A 23,691-nucleotide genomic window follows, 5' to 3' on the forward strand; every position below is an offset into this window, starting at 1 on the left:
AGGAAAGTGACTAATACAGACACAATGCTCAAAAACTTCATCAGTGGCATACTGAAAGAACCTAATAAAAATGGTTAGCGGGCTGGAGATTTAGCTCAGTGGTTCCACCTCCTGCCCTACAAGCGCAAAGACCTGAGTTCGATCCCTGGTACAACCCCCCCTCAAAAAAAATGGTTAGCAGTGTCATATATGTTAAATGATTATGAAATATGTAAACATGACATTTTATCTAGATAAATAAGTGACGTTTCCTCATGGAAATTGGCACCCAAAGGGTTATAGCTTGTGACTTACTGTGAAGTTTGAAGAGGATTATCTAAAATCACATTGGAACTTGTAACACTACATATGGAAGGCAGGTTATGGCTCATATTTAACTAGCTCCTATATGTGTGTAGTGTATACCTGAGTGTGTTTTATATTTTCCTACTTAGCTTGTTTGAGCTGGGTACATTTTTATACTGCTATCTTGTGTTCACTGTGAGCAAATGATGAACAAATAAATGTGAAATCTGAGTTAAGGTCAAATTGCTTACTAATACATCACAACTGCATCCAAAATTTCCAGATCAGCCTAGGGAACTTAGTGAGACACTGTCTCAAAATTAGGAGGAAGAGGGAGAAGGGAGAGTGAAGTGGAGGGGGGAAAGGGGTGGGGGGAGTGCAGGAGAAGGGAAGGGGGAGGGGAGGGGAAAGAGAAGGAGGGGAAGGGGAAGGGGAAGGGGAAGGGGAAGGGGAACGGAAGGGAAGGGAAAGAAAGTCTGGAGATATAACTCAGTGGTAGACTGCTTGCCTACCATGTACCAGGCCCTGGGTTCAATCACCAGTACCACAAAAAAGAAAGAAATTATAGGTCCCCAAAGCAGTAATACTGAAGCTCTCTGGTATATTTGTCCAAGGCAGAGTTCACTCAGAAGATGCCAGCCACTGTTTATACAATAACATTAATTTGATATTACCATTTGCATTAAATGAGAAGTAAACCAGAATGTGCAACTGCACATCCAATATGTTAGTTATACAACGAAAAAATAGAAAACACGGGAAGTTAAAAATGAAAATAACATTAACAGACGTGGAGGACGCCGAATCAGCCTGCTGCAGACAGGCAGGTCTGTGCATGCCCTACCCAGGTCCCAAGTCACGCGGAAGATGCCTAATCACCCCTCTCCAGACAGGCAGCCACCTGGTTCCACACTACAAAGAAGCAGAGGACACCAGACCACCAGACCACGGTACTGAGTCCCGCTGCTCCCAGCACAGAGGAAAGGGCTCCTGGGCCACCTTCTGTCCCACTGCTCCTGGCCCAGAGGAAGGGGCTTCCAGGCCACCATCCCTCCCATCGATCCCAGCCCAGAGGTAGGGGCTTCTGAGCCGCCATCCCACGGCTCCTGGTCCAGAGGAAGGGGCTTCCCGGCCACCATCCCTCCCGCTGCTCCCAGCCCACAGGAAAGGGCTTTTGGGCCACCATAACTACCGCTGCTCCCGGCCCCTGTCCCGCCTCTCCCAGCTCAGAGGAGGTAATCCATGCAGGCACTAACAGCCCCTCGCCCCAGTCGAAATGAGAAAACACATAAATAAGTCTCAAAATCAGACTTCCAGATCACCTACAGCAACCCCAAAGGGAAATGAGATGGAACACTCTGATAATCAACCACCTGGACCCACTGAACTGGCAACAAAAGGGGATCTGGAAAAAATGAAATCAGAAATAATTTCTCAGATAACAGAAGGAATTGTGTCCCTAGTGCAAGACACGATTAATAAATCTAGAGAGGAGCTGAAGAACATGATGGAATCCCAACATAGGAAACAAATGGAATCCATAAAACAAATGCAAACAGATTTCCAGGACATGAAAAACTCCATTGAAAGTCTACACAACAGAATGAGCCAATGTGAGGACAGAATTTCAGATATAGAAGATAAGATTGCAATTAGTGACCAGGAAAAGAAAAATTGCTTCAAAATTATAAGGGAACAAGAGAAATCAATCCAGCAGCTGCTAGATGATGCAAAGAAGAATAACATTAAGACTGATTGGGCCCAATGAAGAAACAGGAGAGAGTGGAGATGACATAAAAAATCTCTTCACAGAAATAATGGCAGAAAACTTCCCAAGCAGGGGAAAAGAGCTTGACATACAGATAAGTGAGGCATATAGGACTCCAAATAGCCTTGATCAAAAAAAATCTACACATAGGCATATAATTGTTAAGATTCCAGAATCACAACAGGAGAACAAAGTTCTACAAGCAGTCAGAGAAAAGAAACAAATCACATACAAAGGAAAGCCCATCAGAATCACAGCAGACTTCTCCACACAAACCATCAAGGCAAGAAGAACTTGGAGTGACATACTCCAAGCCCTAAAAGAAAACAGCCTCCAACCCAGATTGATGTACCCTGCAAAACTATCTTTCAAAATGGAGGGAGAAATAAGATACTTTCAGGACAAAGAGCACCTTAGGAACTTCGTGAATACCAAACCAGCACTCCAAAACATTTTACACAATAGCCTAGGAACAGACATTGAGGATCACAACCCCAGGAAGCAAAGCAGAATGTACCCATCTGGCATGACAAGAAATTAAATGGAAAGGGGGAGAACCCAACAAAAAGAAAAAGTCATGGCAATAACAAGTCAATACGTTTCAGTTATAACCATCAACGTTAATGGTCTCAATTCACCAATCAAAAGAAACAGACTGGCAGAATGGGTCAAGAAGCAAAATCCAACAATATGCTGCACACAAGAAACGCACTTAATTCAAAAGGAAACTCATAGACTGAAAGTTAAAGGGTGGAAAACAATACTCCATGTGACAGGAACCCGAAAAAAAGCAGGAGTAGCTATCCTCTTTGCAGATCAAGTAGATTTCAAACCAACACTGATTAAGAGAGACAAAGAAGGACACTACATCCTTGTAAAGGGAACAATCCAACAGGAAGAGATGACAATCATAAGTATCTATGCACCAAACACTAGTGCGCCCAACTATATAAAACAAATACTAATGGACATGAAAAGTCATATATGCACTAATACAATTGTAGTAGGGGACCTCAATACCCCACTGTTACAAATAGATAGATCAACTAGACTAAAAATAAGTAATGAAATACTAGAACTGAATCGAACTCTTGAACAAATGAACTTAACCGATGTTTACAGTCTTCCACCCCACAAAATCAGAAAACACATTCTTCTCAGCTGCACATGGGTCATTCTCCAAAACAGACCACATACTCACACACAGAACATGTTTAAGTAAGTGCAAAGGAATTGAAGTTATCCCCTGTATATTATCAGACCATAGTGTGATGAAATTGGAGATCCACAGCAAAAGAAATTAAAAAAATTTCATAAACATGTGGAAATTGAACAACACACATCTGAATAACCAATGGGTCACAGAGGAAATTAAAGAAGAAATCAGACAGTTCCTTCAATTAAATGACAATGACAATACAACATATCAGAATCTATGGGACACAGTGAAAGTCTTAACAGGGAAATTCATAGCAGTGAATAAGCATATTAGGAAAACGGAACAACCCCAATTAAATAACCTGATGCTGAACCTCAAACTTCTAGAAAAAGAAGAGCAGGACAACCCCAAAGCTCATACAAGGGAGGAAATTATAAAGATCAGAGGAGAAATCAATGCAATGGAGACTAAGAGAATGATACAAAAAAAATCAATGAAGCCAAGAGTTGGTTTTTCAAAAGAATCAACAAAATTGACAAACCCTTAGCCAACCTTGTCAGAAGAAGGAAAGAAAAGGCCCAAATCCATGCCATTAGGAATGAAAAGGGTGAAATTACAACAGACTCACCAGAAATCCAGAGGATCATCAATACCTACTTCCAGAACCTATACACCAATAAGATGGACAACACAGAAGAAATGGACAGATTCCTAGATACATATCAATTACCAAAGTTGAATGAAGACCTAAAAATTCTGAACAACCCAGTATCAACCAATGAAATTGAAAATGTAATTAAAAACTTATCAACTAAGAAAAGCCCGGGCCCTGATGGCTTCACTGCTGAATTCTACAAGACATTTAGAGAGGAACTGCTGCCACTACTGTTTAAACTCTTCAATGAAATTGAAAAGGAAGCAATGCTCCCTAATTCATTCCTGGAAGCAAGCATCACCTTGATCCTCAAAGCAGAGAAAGACCCAACTGAAAAAAAGCGAACTATAGGCCAATCTAACTAATGAACACAGATGTAAATATCCTTAATAAGATAGTGGCAAACAGAATGCAGAAGATCATCAAGAAGATCATACACCCTGACCAAGTGGGATTCATCCCAGGGATGCAGGGATGGTTCAATATACGCAAATCAATCAATGTAATACACTACATCAATAGAGCCAAGGACAAAAACCATATGATTATCTCCACAGACGCAGAAAAAGCATTTGACAAAATTCAACATGCATTTATGATAAAAACCCTACAAAAAGTTAGAATAGATGGTCTCTACCTCAAACTGATAGAAGCCATCTATGAAAAACCAATAGCCAATATCATACTAAATGGTCAAAAAATGAAATCCTTCACACTAAAATCAGGAACAAGACAAGGATGTCCACTATCACCACTCTTGTTCAACACAATATAGTTCTGGAAACATCAGCCACGGCAATTAGACAAGAGAAAGAAATAAAAGGAATACAGACAGGAAATGAAGAAGTCAAATTGTCATTATTTGCAGATGACATGATACTCTATATAGAAGACCCCAAGAACTCCACCAAAAGTCTTCTAGACTTAATAACCAAATTCAGTCAAGTAGCTGGTTACAAGGTCAACACACAAAAATCAATAGCTTTCCTCTACACCAATGACAGACTCACTGAGAGAGGAATAGGGCAGATAATTCCTTTCACAATAGCATCCAAAAAACTGAAATACCTAGGAATCATCCTAAAGAAAGAAATCAAAGCACTCTTCTCTGAAAACTATGGCACTCTGAAAAGAGAGATTGAAGATGATACCAGCAAATGGACAGACATCCCCTGCTCCTGGGTAGGAAGGATTAACAGAGTGAAAATGGCCATACTTCCAAAACTGCTACATAGATTTAATGCAATTCCAATTGAGATCCCAGCAGCATACTTCATGGACCTTGAGAAAACAATCCAAAAATTCATTTGGAACAAGAAGAGACCCAGAATAGCAAAAGCAATTCTAGGTAACAGAGACACGGCAGGGGGTATCACAATCCCCAACCTGCAACTCTACTACAAAGCTACTGTGATAAAAACAGCATGCTACTGGCAAAGAAACAGACCTGAGGACCAGTGATCAGATTAGAAGATGCAGAAACAACGCCAGACACACTCAGCCATCTCATCTTCGATAAAGAAACCAAACACCCTCACTGGAGGAAAGATAGCCTCTTTAAGAAATAGTGCTGGAAAAATTGGGCTTCAACTTGCCAAAGATTAAAACTAGACCTATATCTCTCACGATGCACTAAACTAAAATCAAAATGGATTAAAGATCTAAATATTAAAATAGAAACTCTGAACCAGTTGGAACAGAGGTTAGGTAGAACCCTTGAAGACATCGGTGTAGGAAAAGATTTTATGAACAAAACCTCAGTTGCCCGTGAACTAGCACAAACAATCAACAAGTGGGATCTCATCTTATTAAAAGGCTTCTGCACAGCAAGAGAAACCACCAGCAGTGTGAAGAGACAACCCACAATGTGGGGAAAACTCTTCACCTGCTCTGCCTCAGACAAAGGTCTACTATCTCGAATCTATAAAGAACTTAAAAAGATCAGACCTCTCAAATTTAAAGACCCAACCCAAAAATGGGCATCTGAAATGAACAGACATTTCTCAGACAAAGAAGTAGAAATAGCAAATAAATACATGAAAAAATGTTCAACATCACTGGTCATTCGAGAGATGCAAATGAAAACAACACTGAGATTCCACTTCACTCCAGAAAGAATGGCTGCTATCATGAAATCAACCAATAACAAATGCTGGCGGGGCTGTGGGGAAAGAGGAACCCTGCTCCACTGCTGGTGGGAGTGTAGACTGGTGCAATCACTGTGTCAATCAGTATGGAGATACCTCAAAGAACTAGGACTGGAAGTCCCATTTGACCCTACTATTCCACTGCTGGGGATCTTCCCCAAAGAATTAAAAGAATCATACCACAGTGATATATGTGTGCCCATGTTCATAGCAGCACAGTTTGTAACAGCTAAAACTTGGAAACAGCCCAAATGCCCATCAACTGGAGACTGGATAAAGAAAATGTGGTTTTTTTATAAAATAGAGTACTACTCAGCCATAAAAAATGAGAAATTAGAGACATTTATAGCTAAGGGGATGCACATTGAGGCAATACTCTTAAGTGAAATAAATAGGACACACATGTATAAATACCGAATAGTTTCTCTGGTGTGAGAAACTGAAAGTGCAAATAAGGACTAAATATATAATAGGTCATGTGAAATAGGAAGAAAAGGGGCAAAGGGGAAGGAAGTGGGAGGGCTAGGGGAAAGGATAGAAGGGAATGGGATTAATATGAGAAAATGGAAAAATAGGAACAAAAATCTTTGTAAATAGGGAGGACTGGAGGGGTTGAAGGGAGGGCTGGGCAAGGGTGAAAAATAAGAACCAAGAGAGAATATGTAAAGGTGCAAATTTCCAACGATGAATGTCATTATATTGTATACCTAAAATGTACCAATGATTAGAATGAATAATAGATAATGCAAAATAGGAAGAAAAGGTCCAAAGGGGTAGGGGTAGTGGGAGAGGCAGGGGAAAGGAAAGAAGGGAAAGGAAAAATGATGAGAAATGGAAAAAATGGAAATAAAGTCTTTGTAAATAGGGAAGGGTGGAGGGTGTGAAGGGAGGGCTAGGAATGGGGAATAAATAAGAACCAAGATGCATTATGTAAAGGTACAGTTCCCAATGAGAAATGTAATTGTGTTGTATACCTACAATGTACCAATAAAAGAATTTAATTAAAAAAACAAACATTAACAGTGATTGACTTGGGTGATAAAATTATGGGTGAGTTTTCCTAATATTAATCTTCACATTTCAATAGTAAGTATGCATTGCTCTTAAAATTCAGAAAACAATTACAGTGTATGAAAAAAATGCTTCTTCAACCATTCTCCGAAGTTGCAAAAACATGTAAGGGAATCGGGTGTGGTGGCACACACCTGTAATCCCAGCATTCATACAGCTGAGACACAGGAGGATCCCCAGGACATGGAGGCCACCCTGGACTACACTGTGAGTTCAAGGCCAGCATGAACTACATAGCAAGATCCTGTCTCAAAAGATTATCAATATAAATATATGGGAAGAAAAGTTCTGATAAAGTTATAAAACTATAATAATAATGTGAAACTTGCAGATTATCTATTATAACTCAATTTCTGCTTTAAAAGACTATGGTTTTTTTAAAAAGTTCACAGACCTTTTCCTCATCTGGGAAAGAAGATGCCAGCCTGAGTGCTATCTGATGGGCTATGGTGAGTAAAGTCTGTACAGGAGGCTTACAAACTATAAAATCCAAGTGCGGGTAAGGGCAGGATGGAGGCTAAAAAGCACTTATTACTTTGTATAAATGTTATTAACAAAATAACACTGGATTAAACACATCAGTGAAAACAAAAGAACTAGTTAATTATGTAAAAATAAAACAATATTTGTCTTGAGTTGTTTCCCAGGTTTTTTTCCCCCAGTACTGGGGATCCAACTCAAGACCTTGTGCTTGCAGGGCAGGCATGGTGCCACTGAGCTAAATCCCCAGCCCTTTCCCAGGTTTTTAATCAGTATCATTCCCAATGTGTGAAATACATGCTTAAATCAAAATAGTAAATGGCATATCTTGGTTAATCCTACCTTTTCCAAGACCTTCAGAATTGTTTTACCCTTTTTAAAAATTACTATACATTTAACACAGTAAATATCCTGCTAACAAAATTACACACTGAAAACATAAAAACTCTACAAACACACGACATTGATTGGTCTATCTTAAAATCTTGACTATAAGAAATCTCATGTCCCCACCTCCAAACAGTTCCCTAAAGTTATTTTAAAAGAAAAACAGTGAATATATGAGATGTTCTAAACAAGAGTTCATTCCACCTTAAAATACAGCATAGCTAGTCTGAGTGTGTAACACTCAGTGCTGAAAAAGAACACTCTTGACATTTTTGAGGCAAAATTATAATATTTAGCAATTTTGTAGAACATACATAAAATAAGCTTTCTAGGTACTTCAACTGTTTAATAACTTTTAAAGTTATTTCTAGCTCTGTATGTATATCATGTAAGTTATTTTAAGGGTTACTGAAAATACTTTCTAACACATAATATTCAATTTTTCTCTTTTGGCCCATTCTTTATTTTTGTTACCTCCATTTGCCAGCAGAAACCCTCATGAAGAACACCCACTCTCTAGTCACTGCTACCACTTGCACAGATTAACGAACTTTTGGTATAATATATTCCTATCAGATAAAGAACAGATAATTTCAGGTATAGTTTCTAGGTTTTGTGTATTTGGTTATTTATTTATGCTTTTTAGGCTATATCAAAATGGAATTGCTGCAACTCTGAAAAATTAGTAGGAAATTACAAATATTTTTAACAGTTACAAATAGGGCTAAGTCTTTAAAAGCTACAAAGTAACAAACCACATATTCTAGGCTACAGAAATGAAAGTACAAGTATATGAACATGTCAAAAATAAAATAATGATCTCAAAAGCTTAAAAATGTATAACACGGGAAACAATTTTCTAAGACAATGACGTGTCACTAGAACCTTTAATGAAGATTTATTTTTAAAAAGTATTCCCCTACTGGTTTTAGTAAAAGAACACAAACCTGTCATTCATAATTTGAAACTCTTCATACTAAATATGTACAAATGGTACAACAAACTTTTTAAGTTACCCAAGTTTATCGTTATTCTCCAAACCAAAAAATGATAATAAAAAGTTTTTTGGCTTGAGAATATAATCCGGGAACAAGTCAAATAAAAGCTTTTCCAAAGTGATTTCTGGCAAAAATATTCTTTTGACTTTCAACTATTCATAGTAAATAAAAATATTAGAAGATTAAAAGGAGAAGTTTCATTATACCTATATCAAAACCACCCAGAAGAGAAAATAAAATTAGTAGCACACCTATTCAGTGTTTTCCTGTGCCAGAAATGGTTTCAGACTTACTCAACTGCTGATTATCTTGGCCTTATCTCTCTCTACTGCTAAAAGATACTTTGGCCATGGTAAAAATAAAAATTAAGTATTACTCATACATAACTGCTAATAAATGTTTTAGATGGGATATATTAACAAAAATATTTTTAACATATAAATAGGTAAAAACAAGGTTTTATATGTATAAATCTATAAAGATGGTCTGGTGTATTTAGTTATTAACATGCAGGTTCTAAAGTCAGACTGCCTAAGTTAAAATCCAGACTCTGCTATACGTTTATAACCCCAGGGAAATAATTCTCAAAGTAAATATTGTATCTGCTTCATAAAACAACTGTAAAATAAGACTTCCACGTAAAGCACTTTGAACAATTGAAGAACTCATTGATCTACGATTATTAGCACAAATATTAACTTAAACTTCTGCAACTTCTATGGCCTCAAAAGGGAAGAAGAAAATTAATCTCTTTGGTAATTCCACTGAACAATTTCTCATACTTAATTCCAATACATGTACATAAATAAACATACTGTTGTAGAAGGGTTATTCATTGTATAGGTGACACTGAAGGCCTAATCTCCAATGTGACAGCACTATATTTGGAGATGGAATATTTGGGAAATAATTAGGTCTAGATGAGATCATGAGGGTGGAGGTCCTTGTGATGGTATGAGCACTCCCTAAGAAGCAACGTCAGAGTGCTTGCTGCCAACCCTGCCACATGAGGACATTGAAATAGATAGCCATCTTTAAACCAGGAAAAGAGCCCTAAAGCCTTGTATTCAATCCCCAGTATGGGCTGGGGATTTGGGTTGGGGGAGGGGCGCTTCCACAATGTAAGCATTCTTACCTTTTGTATCTGCCTGAAACTGTTCTAGATGGTTCCTGTAAAGTAAAAGTAATGACAAGTCAGTTTGGATGTGTATATGAAAGTAAGTACACAATTACTGATTTTAAAAAACAACTAACAGAGGTTATCTTATTTTGAAAGAACCAATTTAGAGCAATAACTATTATTCTTGCAAAAACTCATACTTCTGATCAAACAAGACACCTGATTTTCCAGCCCAAACCAATTATTTTTAAAAACAAAATTTATTTCTTTAAAAAAGTTAATTCAAAAGCTCGGAAAATAAACAGGAAGGACGTCACTCCTCAGTCAACTTAAAATTCTCTGACAAATCAATGAACATTTAAAAAATACAACCATTATAATCTTAATACAGGGGATCCCTTTGCTTTTTTTATGCCCTCAATTTTTTAAAATAACAGCTACAATTCAGCATATACATATAGTGATCATCTAAGCACTACATATAGCTTTTTAAAAAAGCAGAAGAATATATTTTATCATGATTATAAGCTTAAAAAATAAAGAGAAGGATTGCTGAAAGTTAATACTAACCATTAGGGTGAAAAAATTGCCTTGCAACTAACTGAGCAGTCATTTTGCTAGTCTGGGCTCTTCAAGTATTTTTTGCAGTTTGTTTTTTTTTTTTTTTGGTACCGGAGATTGGGTCCTTGCGCTTGCGAGGCAGGCGGTGGAACCACTGAGCTAAATTCCCAGCCCATTTTGTAGTTTCATTTTATTTTATTTTATTTTTTCATTTTAAAAAAACAGGTCTAGGCCGGGGATTTAGCTCAGTGGTTCCTCCACCTGCCTCGCAAGCGCAAGGTCCCAAGTTTGATCCCCGGTACCAAAAAAAAAAAAGAAGTAAAAAAAAGGTCTAAATTATATGACTTCTAAAAAACAGATAAAAACTTTTTTAAAATAATCATTAAGTCTCCAAGAGAAATTCTATAATTGAAAGAATTTCTGACCTGGTTAAAATGAAAGAATCAGCTCTCTTTATAAGATGACTCTGTCAGAGTACTCTTTCAGTGTAAACTAATGAATGCTAACGACATAGCAATGTAGAGAAACAGTAAAACAAACTATATAAAAAGATAAGCAAAGTTAAAACCAGACAGGCCACTCAACTGCAACTGCGAAGTGATTTAAGCTTTTATTACGGGATAGCAATGATGCCAATTTTACTGGGTTGTTGAGGAAATTAAATGACATAAGTGAGTAAAACAACATAACCCTAACAGGCTTACAATTTAAATTTGGTAAATAAGGTTTTTACAAGCCAGCTAGGATTTGGAAAAAATCTTTAATGATTTTTCTCCATAAAAATTTAATAATTCTAAATAAATAATACCCATTATAACAGCCTAAATCACTTATATATAACTTTTAGTCTTTTTATTTATGTCTTATTTTCTAAGTTAAATGTAAACTTCTAGAAGACAGAACTCCCCTTTCATTCCTTTCTCCCCTAAAACCTAGTTCAACCAGTATACAATAAATAGACAAGGCGTAACTGAAAAATATAGTGTTTAAATAAAAAAATAAGTTATTACAGTAAAGACACATTGACATTAATCCTTCTCCAATCCCCCCCGTTTGAAAACACTTATCCCATCATTCTTGCCACTTTCTGAAGCAGTTCTGAAAGTCTTCTTTCATTAAGTGTCTTTAGTTGTGCTACTGTGACTTCCTTCATGTCCTGAAAATTGGAAACATTTACCTTTCATGTTCATTTTGACTTTGCGAAGAGCCGAAGTCGCAAGGCGCTTGATCCAACGAATAAGGTGGATAAGAACATACTATATGTTTTTACAAGTACCACTGGATGGTACTCAGTAAAGCATTCATGTATTTTTCATCACATCTCATAAAATACATTCACAAATGAAGACTTCCAGACTTGCTTCAGAAGTTTCAATAACAATGGGGATATGTTCGAAACAACAGGGAATATTTTGAGGGGGATTAATGAAAATGAGTCTTTTAACCAATTTTTAAAATTTAAATATTCACTGTATTTCTAAGCCACCCTTTATATATTCACAACTTGGGGAAATAACTTCCTTAGTAATCTACACTTAACAGAAAACTACCACTCTGGAAGTAACACTACCTTGGAATGTGTTTGTGTGTGTATGGGCCTGACTCCATGAAAAGAATTACTGCACTTTTGGAGATGTGCTGTGACAGTTTAGACAAAGACATTTTAACCCTTCCTGGGCATCAGCTGGTTTTACTACTGAGGCAGCAATAAAATCCTAGCAAGCAAACTTTACAGTTTCTTTTCTGCCTATCATTATAAAGGCATCTATCCCCTATCAAAGAGAAGACAGATGAACCTTTGTATTTTGTGTAGAAAAAAATGTAAAACAGATCCCCTAGTTATAAAAAAGATGATATCATTAGTGAATAACAGCAAAGGATATATTTTATAAAATCTAGTTTTTAAACTGTTTTTCAAAGGTTAATGGCTAAATAAGTGTTTAATCGGTTATTTAGATAAAGGAAAAATATTAGACTCGTGTATTCACTCAATGTACATATACTGATGACTTCACATGGAACTTTTCCCCCTAGATTTTCACAATATTTTAACTAACATTTTATAAAAGTTCCCTTGTTAAAATGTAATTCCCTAATATTATTCTATATGAACTAAAACTGTACATATACCTTAAACGGTACCTGGCTAAATATTCACGAGAAAAAAAAATAATGCCAGAATCTGCACTATAAAGTACCAAAATACTACATCTCTCTAATTAGATTTAAAATACTGCAGAACATACCACATTATCTTGACTGCCCATACCACTTCTTATTCAAATGGAATAAGCAGAACTGCTCAAAGAGAACAGCCCTTATCAGATTTTGATTTGTGGATTACTGATGTATCAACTGAAATGATATGAACAACCTAGCAACATACAATATTTCTTAGGCCTGAAATAGTCATTTTCTATAAGATAGTAAAACATATACAGATGTAGAGCAAAATTTTGACAAATTAAAATAATATGAAATGGAAAACATTTGGAGCATCACTAGAATGGCATTACAATAATTTCACATTTCAACCAATTATAAATGACTTAAAATCAGCCTAAAACAAGCTTCCATTTAAGTATACTAATACTGTATCAGATTTCTACACTACTCTAATGAGTTATTTAAAACATATCCTAAAGTTTTACACAATATTTTAAAATATATTTTTATGTCTGGTGTAAATATTTAGTTTCTTTTTTATTCTTATTTTCATTAGTATATGTATGCACTATACAATGACTACAGTCATTGTGGGGAGTTGGTGTATGTGTATTTGGCTTCAACATGGTATTTTCACATATATAACATATTTTGATCATATCCATTCACTCTATGATCCTCCCTTACAACTCCTGTCTCCTACTGTTATTCTTTCTCTAGTCTAATAATTGTCTCCCTTTTACTCTGATGACTTTTTAAAAAAAAATTTCTCATATTAAGAAAAACACTGAATACTTGTCTAAGTCTAGTTTATTTCACTTAACGTGATGATCTCCATTTTCATCCACTTTCCTGAAAACAACATAATTTCATTCTTTTTTATGGCTGAACAAGACTCTATTGTGCATACACATATTTTCTTTATTTGATCATCCACTGATTGGTACCTAGGCTGGTTCCATATCTTGGTTATTGTAAACTGTGCTGAAATAAACCTGGGTATGAAGGTATCCCTGTAGTAGGATGACTTTAATTCCTTTGAGTAGATAACAAAAGGTGGTATAGCTGGGTCACATGGTAGCTTTATTTTCAGTTAAGGAACCCTCATACTCATTTCCATAGTGGCTGTAATAATTTACATTCCCATATGCAACATTCCCATGTTCCTTTTCCCCCCTGCATTCTTGCCAGCATTCATTATTTTTTGTATTCTTTTTTTTTTTATTTTTGGTACCGGGGATCGAACTCAGGTCCTTTCGCTTGTGCAGCAGGCGGTGAAACCACTGAGCTAAATCCCCAGCCCCATTTTTTGTATTCTTGATGATAGCCATTCTGATTAGGTAAAATGGAATCTCAATGTAGTTTTGATTTTAATTTCTCTAATAAAGATGTTGACCATTTTTTCCATATACTTGTTAACTATTTGTAATTCTTCTGAGAAGTATCTGTTCAACTCATTTACCAATGGCTGGCCTATTTATTTTTTGATATCTTTTAGTTCTGTACATATTCTAGATATTAATCCTTTGTCAGAAGAACAGGCAAAGACTTTCTCCTACTCTATATGCTCTCTCTAAACGGTTGGTTGTTTCCCTTGCTGTGAAGAAGCTTCATAATTTGATGTAGTGCTAATTGTTAGTTTTTGCAATTGTATCCTGTGTTGATGGAGCCCTATTCAAGAAGTCTCTGGGCTGGGGATTTAGCTCCATGGTTCTATCAGCCGCCTCACAAACGCAAGGTCCTGAGTCCAATCCCCAGCACCAAAAAAAAAAAAGAAGAAGAAGTCTCTGCTTGTGTCTATGACTTAAGCGGCACTCCTACATTTTCTGCTAGTAGTTTCAAAGTTTCAGGTCCTATACTTAGGACTCTGACCCATTTTGAAGTGATTTTAGTACAGGATAAGAGATAGGAATTTAGTTTCAATCTTGCATACATATGGATAACCAGTTTTCCTAACACCATTTGTTAAAGAGGTGTCTTTTTTCAAATGTGGGTTTTTTTTTTTTTGGTACCAGGGATTGATCGAACTCGGGTCCTTGCACTTGGCAGCAGGCGATGAAACCACTGAGCTAAATCCCCGGGCCCTCAAATGTGTTTTTGAGGAATCTGAAGGCTGTACCTGCATAGGTTTGTTCCTGTGACTTCGATTCTATTCCATTAGTCTATGTGTCTATTTTTGTGCCAGTAACATGCTGCTTTTGGTATCCTAACTTTGCAGTATAATATGAAATTGAGTATTGTGATGCCTCTAGGCTCGCTCTTTTTGCTTAGGATTTCTTTAGTTATTCCGAGTCTTACGTGTTTCCATATGAATTTTAAAACTGTTGTTTCTATTTCTGTGAAGAACGTCCTTAGAATTTTGATGGAGGTTGTTTTGAATTTGTAGATTTCTTTCAGTAATATGGCTATTCTAACAATATTAATTCTGCCAATCCAAGAACATGGGAGGTCTTTTCATCTTCTAATGTCTTTCTTAAAGGTTCTGTAATTTTCATTGTAGAGGTCTTTCACCTCCTTGGTTAGGTTGATTCCTAGCTATTTTATTTTGTTTTTGAAGCTATTATGAATGGAACTGTTTTCCTGATTTCTTTCTCACCTAGTTCATCATTGGTGTACAGGAAAGGTACTGGTTTTTAAATGTTGATTCTGTATCCTGCTTTGCTGAATTTGGCAGCTCTGAAAGTCTTTTGATGAAATCTATATAAGGTCTTCTAAATATAGAGCCATATCTTTTGCTAATGAGGATAATCTGACTTCTTCCTTTCTTACTTGTATCTGTGTTATCTTTTTCTTGCTGTGACCAAAATACCTGACACCTACAACTAAAAGGAGGAAATGATTTATTTGGCTCCTGGTTTTCAGATCATGGGCAACTGGCTCCAACACAGGAACATCCCCAGCAGAAGGGCATGGTGAAGCAAAGCCACTCACTCCTTGGCAGTTGGGAAGGAAAGCACAAGAAAAAGAGTACCAGAAAGAGATGTACCTTCCACAGGCATGTCCCCACTGACCCACTTCCAAATGTACCCCACTCTGTAACAGCACATTCAGCTATAAACACCAGTGGATCAATCCAAGGACTGGTATAGCATCCCCCCATGTTCCAATCACATCTCCAGCAATCTCTTAGTCCAGTCAACCTGACATTTAGATTAACAGATACACTACCCCTATTATGTCTTTCTCTAGCCTAATTACTCTGGCTACAATTTTAAGTATAGTATTGACTAAGAGTGGGAAGAGTAGAAACCCTTGTCTCATTCTTGATTTTAAAGGAAATACTTTCAGTTTTTACACTTTCAGTATGATGCTATTACATATCATTTTCTACATAGCTATTATGGTGCAGCTGAGAAAATCAGAACTCTGACATGAGCAAATCATTCCATGATCATGTCCAAGACAGTGTGAGTGTGAACAATTAGAATTTAAGCTATAACTAACACTATCATAGTTAAGATTCTGAAGCAGAAATGTAACACTTAAGCTTATCCCTTTTTTGGTAAATTTGAATATAGTCATTTATTAGAGATTACGTATTTTGTAGTTAAATGTTATTTTACAATGATTCTAAAAATCAAATCACAGAGGAGATTAAAAATGCCAGCGTAAAGACGAGGAGCAAAATATAGCCTCTCCAGGACCCGGAATCAAAATACCGGAAGAACAACTTACTGAAGAAAAAGACAAGTAGATCTTGGGCAATTAAGAAAGATCAAACAGGAAAACTAGAAACTACAGAAACTGAAGAAGTTGAACACAAAGCAGAGGGAAAAATGAAGCAGGCCGGAGCACTACCCTGGCTCTCAGAGGACACCTGACTCTGCTAACACAAGGTAAGCCCAAAAGGGTCAGCAGCTCCAGGGAGAAACCATGCACTGGGCCAGAAGCACTAGCTACAATAAAAGCCCACCAAGACTATAAAGTGCAAAAACAGTGTAGGATTTTACTTCTTCCACATGGCATGCTAGATGGAGAAGAAACCCAGTGCAGCACCCGCCATATTTGAGTGTGATTAATGCCATTTGAGGAGGGGATTAAACGTTTAAGACTTAGCTACAGAACACCTACACTTCAGGGTTTCCAGAAACACCCTACTTCAGAAACTGGATTGGAGACAGCCACCAGAGACAGTCACAGAGAGGCCACAAGGTAGAAATAAAGCCCCTGAGAAGTTTAAGCTCAGACAGAGAAAGACATAGGGATTCTGCTTCCTGTGATGAGGAGCAAAGTCAGTCATGTGGTTTTTGAAGGGAGCTCGGTCTGAAAGCACTGGCGCTAACACCAGCAGTCTGCCTGAGACACCCTGCCTGGTGCCTACACCCGGCGCAGAACTCTGTGCTCTGTTTGCTTTCCCTATCTGACCATGTATGGTTGTCACAATCTGGGAAAAGAGGGACCTCTGGATTAGGGAGTATAGAGCAGCACACTTCACAAAACCACAGGCTGTAAAGCTAAGCAGAGATAACAGCAACTTGGAACACACAGAGCGACACAAATTAAAAGCAGCTGGAGTGAATACAGCCCTAGGACACCACCGACTGGGCAGGACCAGCCGGAAAAGCAGAGCAGGACTCAGCATTCACAAACAAAAACTTGAGTGTGGAAACAAAACTAAACTTAGCAGTAACTTACTCTTCCTTCCCATGTAACTGGTGGATTCCAATACTTCAGATTCTGGAAAGAAACCACTAATATAAAAATACAGAAGAATTTTTTGGATTTGCTTCTCATTTCTATCATTGGTTTCTGGGGCTTGAGATTTTTTTTTTTCTATTTGCTCCTTTCTTTGTTTTGCTCTCTGTATTTTTTCTTTTTGCTTCTTTTTCTTCATTGTTCTGTTCTGTTACTTTTATCTAATTCTATGAATTTTCTTTCACTCCTTAATTGGATCCTTTATCTCACTTTTCTCTCCTCTTCATCTTTTTCAACTTTATTCTTCCATTTTTCCCTTCCTCACTTCATTTTTATTAGTATTACTATTACTATTCATTACTATTACTATTCATTAATCCTTTGATATTTGGTTGATTCTATGCGATTACTATTGAATTCCATTATTAATGGTAGTATAGTTGTCACACTTAAGATATTTACTGTATGCAATATTTGGTTTGTCATTGTGTCTATATTATTACTGTCGATCTCTTTCTACTGTTAAAGGTGGCCCAGTCTTGTGGTAGCTTTTATTGGTTCTTATGGTGTATCAGTCCACTTTGTCTTTGAACATACTAATGTTGCTGATTTCATTGCTATTGACAGGATGGAATGGTTTTTACTGTTAACTGGTTTCTACAGCACACCAATATCTGTTTTGTCTTTGTGTCATCAACAAAACTGCATGCAGTTCATCTCTAGAGAAATGGGTGTTGGGCCAAATGCACCGCATCCTCCTCTTCCCAAATTAACAGTTTGATCTTGGGACGGGGCAAAGGATTATATTTATTCATACCCACAGAGCATCACTGGAAAAACTAAAAAGATCTCTGTATAGCAACAAAGTCTTTTTACTGTAATTAACACTCAACCCTCAACACACACACACAAACACATACATGCACAAACACACACACATAAACACATGTACATGCAAAACAACAGAAATATGAAAAAACAAAGCAGCTCCAAAAACTCCCAACTCCCCCACACTTGACCCATAGGGGAGAAATGAAAAGCCAAACAGATGACTTATACAAAGTGATAAAAGAGACCAAAAAAAAAAAACGATCACTAAGGTGCTCAGCAAGCTCAAAGATGTTATAACAAAAAGATAATGGACTTAATAAAGAAAACAATCAGTGAGCTTATATAATACACTAGTAAAAAGCTATCTGACCTAAACAAAACATGAATGGCCAGTTTAGCAGAGAATTAAAAGTCCATGAAAAGTACCAAACAAAAATCCAAGAGATTAAAAAACATCTATTGAAAGTATGGGCAGGAGAAGTGACCAATATGAGAACAGAGTGTCAGCACTAGAAGACAGTAATAATGCAGGTATCCATATACTCAGGAATACCTTAAAAACCACAGGACATGGAAAATGGATCCAGTTGCTGCTAGATGACACACAGAAGATTATTTACAGAATAGCAGAAAACTTTTCAAGTATTAAAAAATTTTATAAGTGAGGCACATAGAACACCAAATAGCCATGATCAGAAAAGAATGTCTCTATGACACATTGTAGTCAAAATCCTACAAGTCTTTTTTTTTTTTTGGTACCGGGGATTGAACTTGGGTCCTTGGGCTTGCGCAGCACGCAGCAGGCAGCAAAACCACTGAGCTAAATCCCCAGCCCAATCCCACAAGTCTTATACAAGGACAGAATCTTAAAAGCTGTTAGAGAAAACAACAAATAACAAATAGCCCATCAGAATTACAGCAGACTTCTCCTTCAAGGCCAAGATACTTTGGAATGAAGTGTTTCAAGCCCTAAAAGAAAACAATTTCCAATGCAGACTAATATACACTGCAAAACTATCTTTGAAAATTGATGGGAGGAGAGGGAAGGGCTTTCCATGGAAAGAGGATCTTAAGAAAACTATGGCAACAAAACCAGCACTCAAAAAAAATCTCAAAGATATCCGAGAAAGAGACAATGAAGCCAATAATGCCAGAAAGTCTAGTGGGTTGAATACACCAGAGGTAGCATGAGCAGCTACACAGAAGTGGAAAAAAAGAAACTAACAGCAGGAAAATAATGCAATGACAGGAATAAATCAGTATTTCAATAATAACTCTTCAATGTGATTGGTCTCAATTCTCCAATCAAAAGACACAGACTGGTGGGGCCGGGGATTTACCTCAGTGGTGTTGCTGCTGGCCTCGAAAGCACAAGGTCCTGAGTTCAATCCCGGGTACCGAAAAAGAAAAAAAAGACACAGACTGGCAGAATGGATCAAGAAACAAAACCCAATGATATGCTGTATATAAGAAACACATTTAATTAAAAAAGAAATTCATATACTAAAAATCCAAGGATGAAAAACAATATTCCACACAAAAAGAATCCAAAAACAAGCAGGAGTACCTCTCCTATGTTCAGACAAAGTGCATTTCAAGCCAAAATTGATCAGATGAGCCAAAGAAGGTCACTATATAATGGTTAAGAGAACTACTCAAGAGAATATCCCACTATCACAAATTAAAAAATCAACTAGACAAAAAAATCAGTTGAACTATGCCTTCAAAAAAACAGACTTAATGGATATCAACAATGTTCCTTCCAGTAAACAACTACAGAACATACGCTCTTCACAGCAGCACATTTAACTTTCCTCTCCAAAACAGACCACATACAAGTCCAAAAACATCCTTAAATACAAACGAATCCCATGCACATTATCAGATCATAGTGCACTGAAATTAGAAATCAATGGCACAAGAAAGCACAGAAGATATTCAAACACATTAAGATTAAACAATACAGTCTTGAATAATCAATAGGTCACAGAAGAAATTACTTCCTAGAATCAAACAATAATGCCCCCAAAACATAACAGAAACTATTGGATAAAATGAATGCAGTGCTAAGAGGGAAGTTTATAGCTGTGAATGCTCACATCAGAAAAACGAGTGAGCCCAAATTAACAGTAAAATTATGCACCTCAAAGTCATAGAAAATCCAAATACAAAGAACAATCCGAATCCAAAAATCCAAGCAAAAATTAATGAAATTGAGAATAAAATAATACAAAGAATTAATGAATGAAAGAGCTAGTTCTTCAAAAGAATAATCAAAGTAGCCAAACCCTTAGCCAATTTTACCAAAAAAAGAATTTATCAAAGTAATTAGAAATGAAAAAGGAAAAATCACAACAGACATCACTGAGTTTCAGAAGATTATTAACTACTTCCAAAACTTGAACTCCAATAAATTGGAGAATCCAGAATAAATGGAGAGATTCCAAGAAATATATGAATAACCAAATCTGAACCAAGAAGATACAAAAATGCTGAATAATCCAATAACAGGAAATGAAATTGAGGCCAGGGGAATGGGAAAAAATAAGAACCAAGAGAGATTACGTAAAGGTGCAAATTTCCAATGATGAATGTAACTGTACTGTATACCTAAAATGTACCAATAAAATTAATAATAAAATTTTTTATTAAATCATATTAAAAAAAAAAGAAATTGAGGCTGTTAAAAAAAAAAAAAAAGCCAGGCCAGGGATTTAGCTCAGTGGCACCACACCTGCCTCACAAGAACAAGGTCCTCTGAGTTCAATCCTGGGGTGGGGAGGGGTATCAACTAAGAAAAGCTCCAGACCTGATGGATTCATTGCTGAATTCTACAAGAACTTCACAGAAGATCTAATACCAATACTTCTCAAACTCTTTTAACAAAATTCAAAAGAAAGGAGTACTCCCAAACTCATTCCAAGAAGATAGCTTTACCTTAATTCCAAAAACAGATAGACTCAACTAAAAAAGAAAACTACAGTTCAATTTCACTAATGAATATAGATGCAAAAATCCTCAACAAGATATAGGCAAACATAATGCAATAAATCATTAAAAGGTCATACAACATGACCAAGGAGGTTTCATCCCAGGGATTCAAGGATTGTTCAAAGCATACAAATCAATCAATAAATGTAATACAACACATAAACAGAAGGAAACAAATCACATAATCATCTCAACATACACAGAAAAATGCTTCGACAGTATCTAACATCTGTTCATGTAAAAACCCTGAAGAAAATAGGTATATAGAACATTTTCTCAATCTGACAAAAGCCATTTATGACAAACCTACTGTCAATGTCTCATTAAATGGGGAACAACTGAAAGCTTTTCCTCTAAAATCAGTAGTAAGGATGTACTGTCATGTAATGATATCATCATTACAATTCAATACAGTAATCAAACCTTTAGCCAGAACAATGAAGCAAAAGAAATGAGGGATATATATATATATATATATGAAAAGAAAAAGTAAAACTATTCTTATTCACAAACCTTAACAATGTAATGTTCCCTAAATTGGACAATCTATACTGTATTAGTACTAGTAGAAATTAGGAGGGACAGTAGCCTATTTCTCACATGTATTTGAAATTAACATTTATAAAATGATCTCTATCCTCTAGCCCAAAAAGAGAAAAGTGGGCACAGATGCAGTAGAAGGAAAAAATAAAATCAATCCATACAGTACAGCAAAAATAATCAAAAATAAGTATTTCTTCCCAGTACTTGGGATTGAACACAATGCCTTCACACTGTGCTATATCCCAAGTCCTTTTTCTATTTTGAGGCAGGGTCTAAGTCACTAAATTGCCCAGGCTGGGACTGAATTGGCAATACTCTTGCCTCTCAATCTTCTGAAATGCTTGGATCATAGGTATCCACCACTAACACCACCCTGAGACTCCCTTGTCATTTTAAGGAGGAAAATGTTAGACATTCCTTCTTATTACAATAAATTCAACAAAAATAATAACTTCATCATAGATCTGTCAAATGGAAACCTCTTTATTTGTATGGCCACAAAACTTTTATGCAAAAGAACTTACCTATATAATTATTAGTGATATATTAATAACTACTATAACTGTAAAAGTTGACAGTTCCATTCTTCATGTGGTAAAAATAGAGAAATACCATTATCCTTGAACCTGCTTGTAAAAATTACAACTAAGACTGGCACCAGTCTGAAAAGTTTCAGACTATGTAATTAGATACTCTAAAAATTGCAGTCTGTTATACAACTGATTTCAAATATACTTTCCCTGAACTAATCTTCCTTGCAATATGATAGTTTACATTGCTAAAGGGAAAGAGAAATATGCAGGTGGAGCTGAGAAAATCTTGGCAATGCACAAACTGTTTTGTCAAAGTTTAAATAAAATACTCTGCTTCATTCAAGCTTACAATGGCAAATAAGGAAATCCCATGAACATAGTTACTTACAGGTGCAGTGGAAGACCAGAAATTGTATAAACAAACAAAAAAGCATTTTTAAAATAAGATCTGACAAATATAAGCCCAATGGGATAGGAAATTAATACCAAGTTACCAAAATCAACTAGTAACAAAGCCATAGCCCTTAGTTAATTATGACATAACATGTTCACTGGCTCTTAATATTCATTTAAAATACCTATATTAGTATCCAAAATTTATAAGACATTGTTGATGATGGCTGCAAAACAAAATTTCTATAATGTATAGTTAATAACAAGAAAACAAGGCCAGGGATTTAGCTCTGTGGTTTCGCTGCCTGCTGTGCAAGTGCAAGGACCCGAATTTGATCCCTGGTACCAAAAAAAAAAAAAAAAAAACAACAAGAAAACAAAAAACCCAAACTTCTTCCTTTCCTAAATAATTCAGTTTTAAATTCATGATAACAAGGAGGGGAAGATACTTCGTGGCTCACACAGAGTATCAGAATATTGGAGGGGCCAGGGATTTAGCTCAGTGGTTCCGGTGCCTGCCTCGCAAGCGCAAGGTCCCGAGTTCAATACCCGGTACCAAAAAAAAAAAAGAATACTGGAACTCTACATGAAGAAGAGCTGTTTGGTGTAGAAAGAGTTGAAGCAAACTGACGAGACCAACTATATGACAAAAGTACGTAACCTATCCTAAAAAACCAGGACATGGGCAGAACAAGGAGGGTGTCTATAAAAAAATGGAACAAGGAGGGTGTCTATAAAAAAAGCATGGATCCTGACACAAGGTTAGAAAGGGAGGCCCATGAAGGGGCAGTGAGAATTCCAAACAGAGTGTAAAGTTCATCCTTTCAAGAGAGTAGTCCAGAATGAGGCAGAGTTTTACAAGCATAAAGATTATGAATTTTCAGAGATGTATGCATATCATTTAACAAAGCCCAGGTAGTATGTATCATATGGAAATGTCTAAATCTAATCAGTTTGAGGAAGGGGTC

At 36.4% G+C, this 23,691-nt stretch overlaps 1 protein-coding gene across 1 annotated transcript in view; it reads right to left on the bottom strand.

Annotated features, from left to right (window-relative positions):
* Positions 1-23,691, bottom strand: part of Pawr (pro-apoptotic WT1 regulator) — a 148,208-nt gene that overhangs the window by 22,102 nt on the left and 102,415 nt on the right. Inside the window, exon 3 of the mRNA XM_004844994.4 lies at positions 10,086-10,120. Coding sequence (XP_004845051.1) covers positions 10,086-10,120 — 35 coding nt within the window. The remainder of the gene's footprint in view (positions 1-10,085; positions 10,121-23,691) is intronic.

Source organism: Heterocephalus glaber, unplaced genomic scaffold (genome assembly GCF_053883595.1).
Source record: "Heterocephalus glaber isolate CG9 unplaced genomic scaffold, H.glaber_assembly_v1.0 deba00001571, whole genome shotgun sequence".
NCBI classification, from domain to species: Eukaryota; Metazoa; Chordata; class Mammalia; order Rodentia; family Bathyergidae; genus Heterocephalus; species Heterocephalus glaber.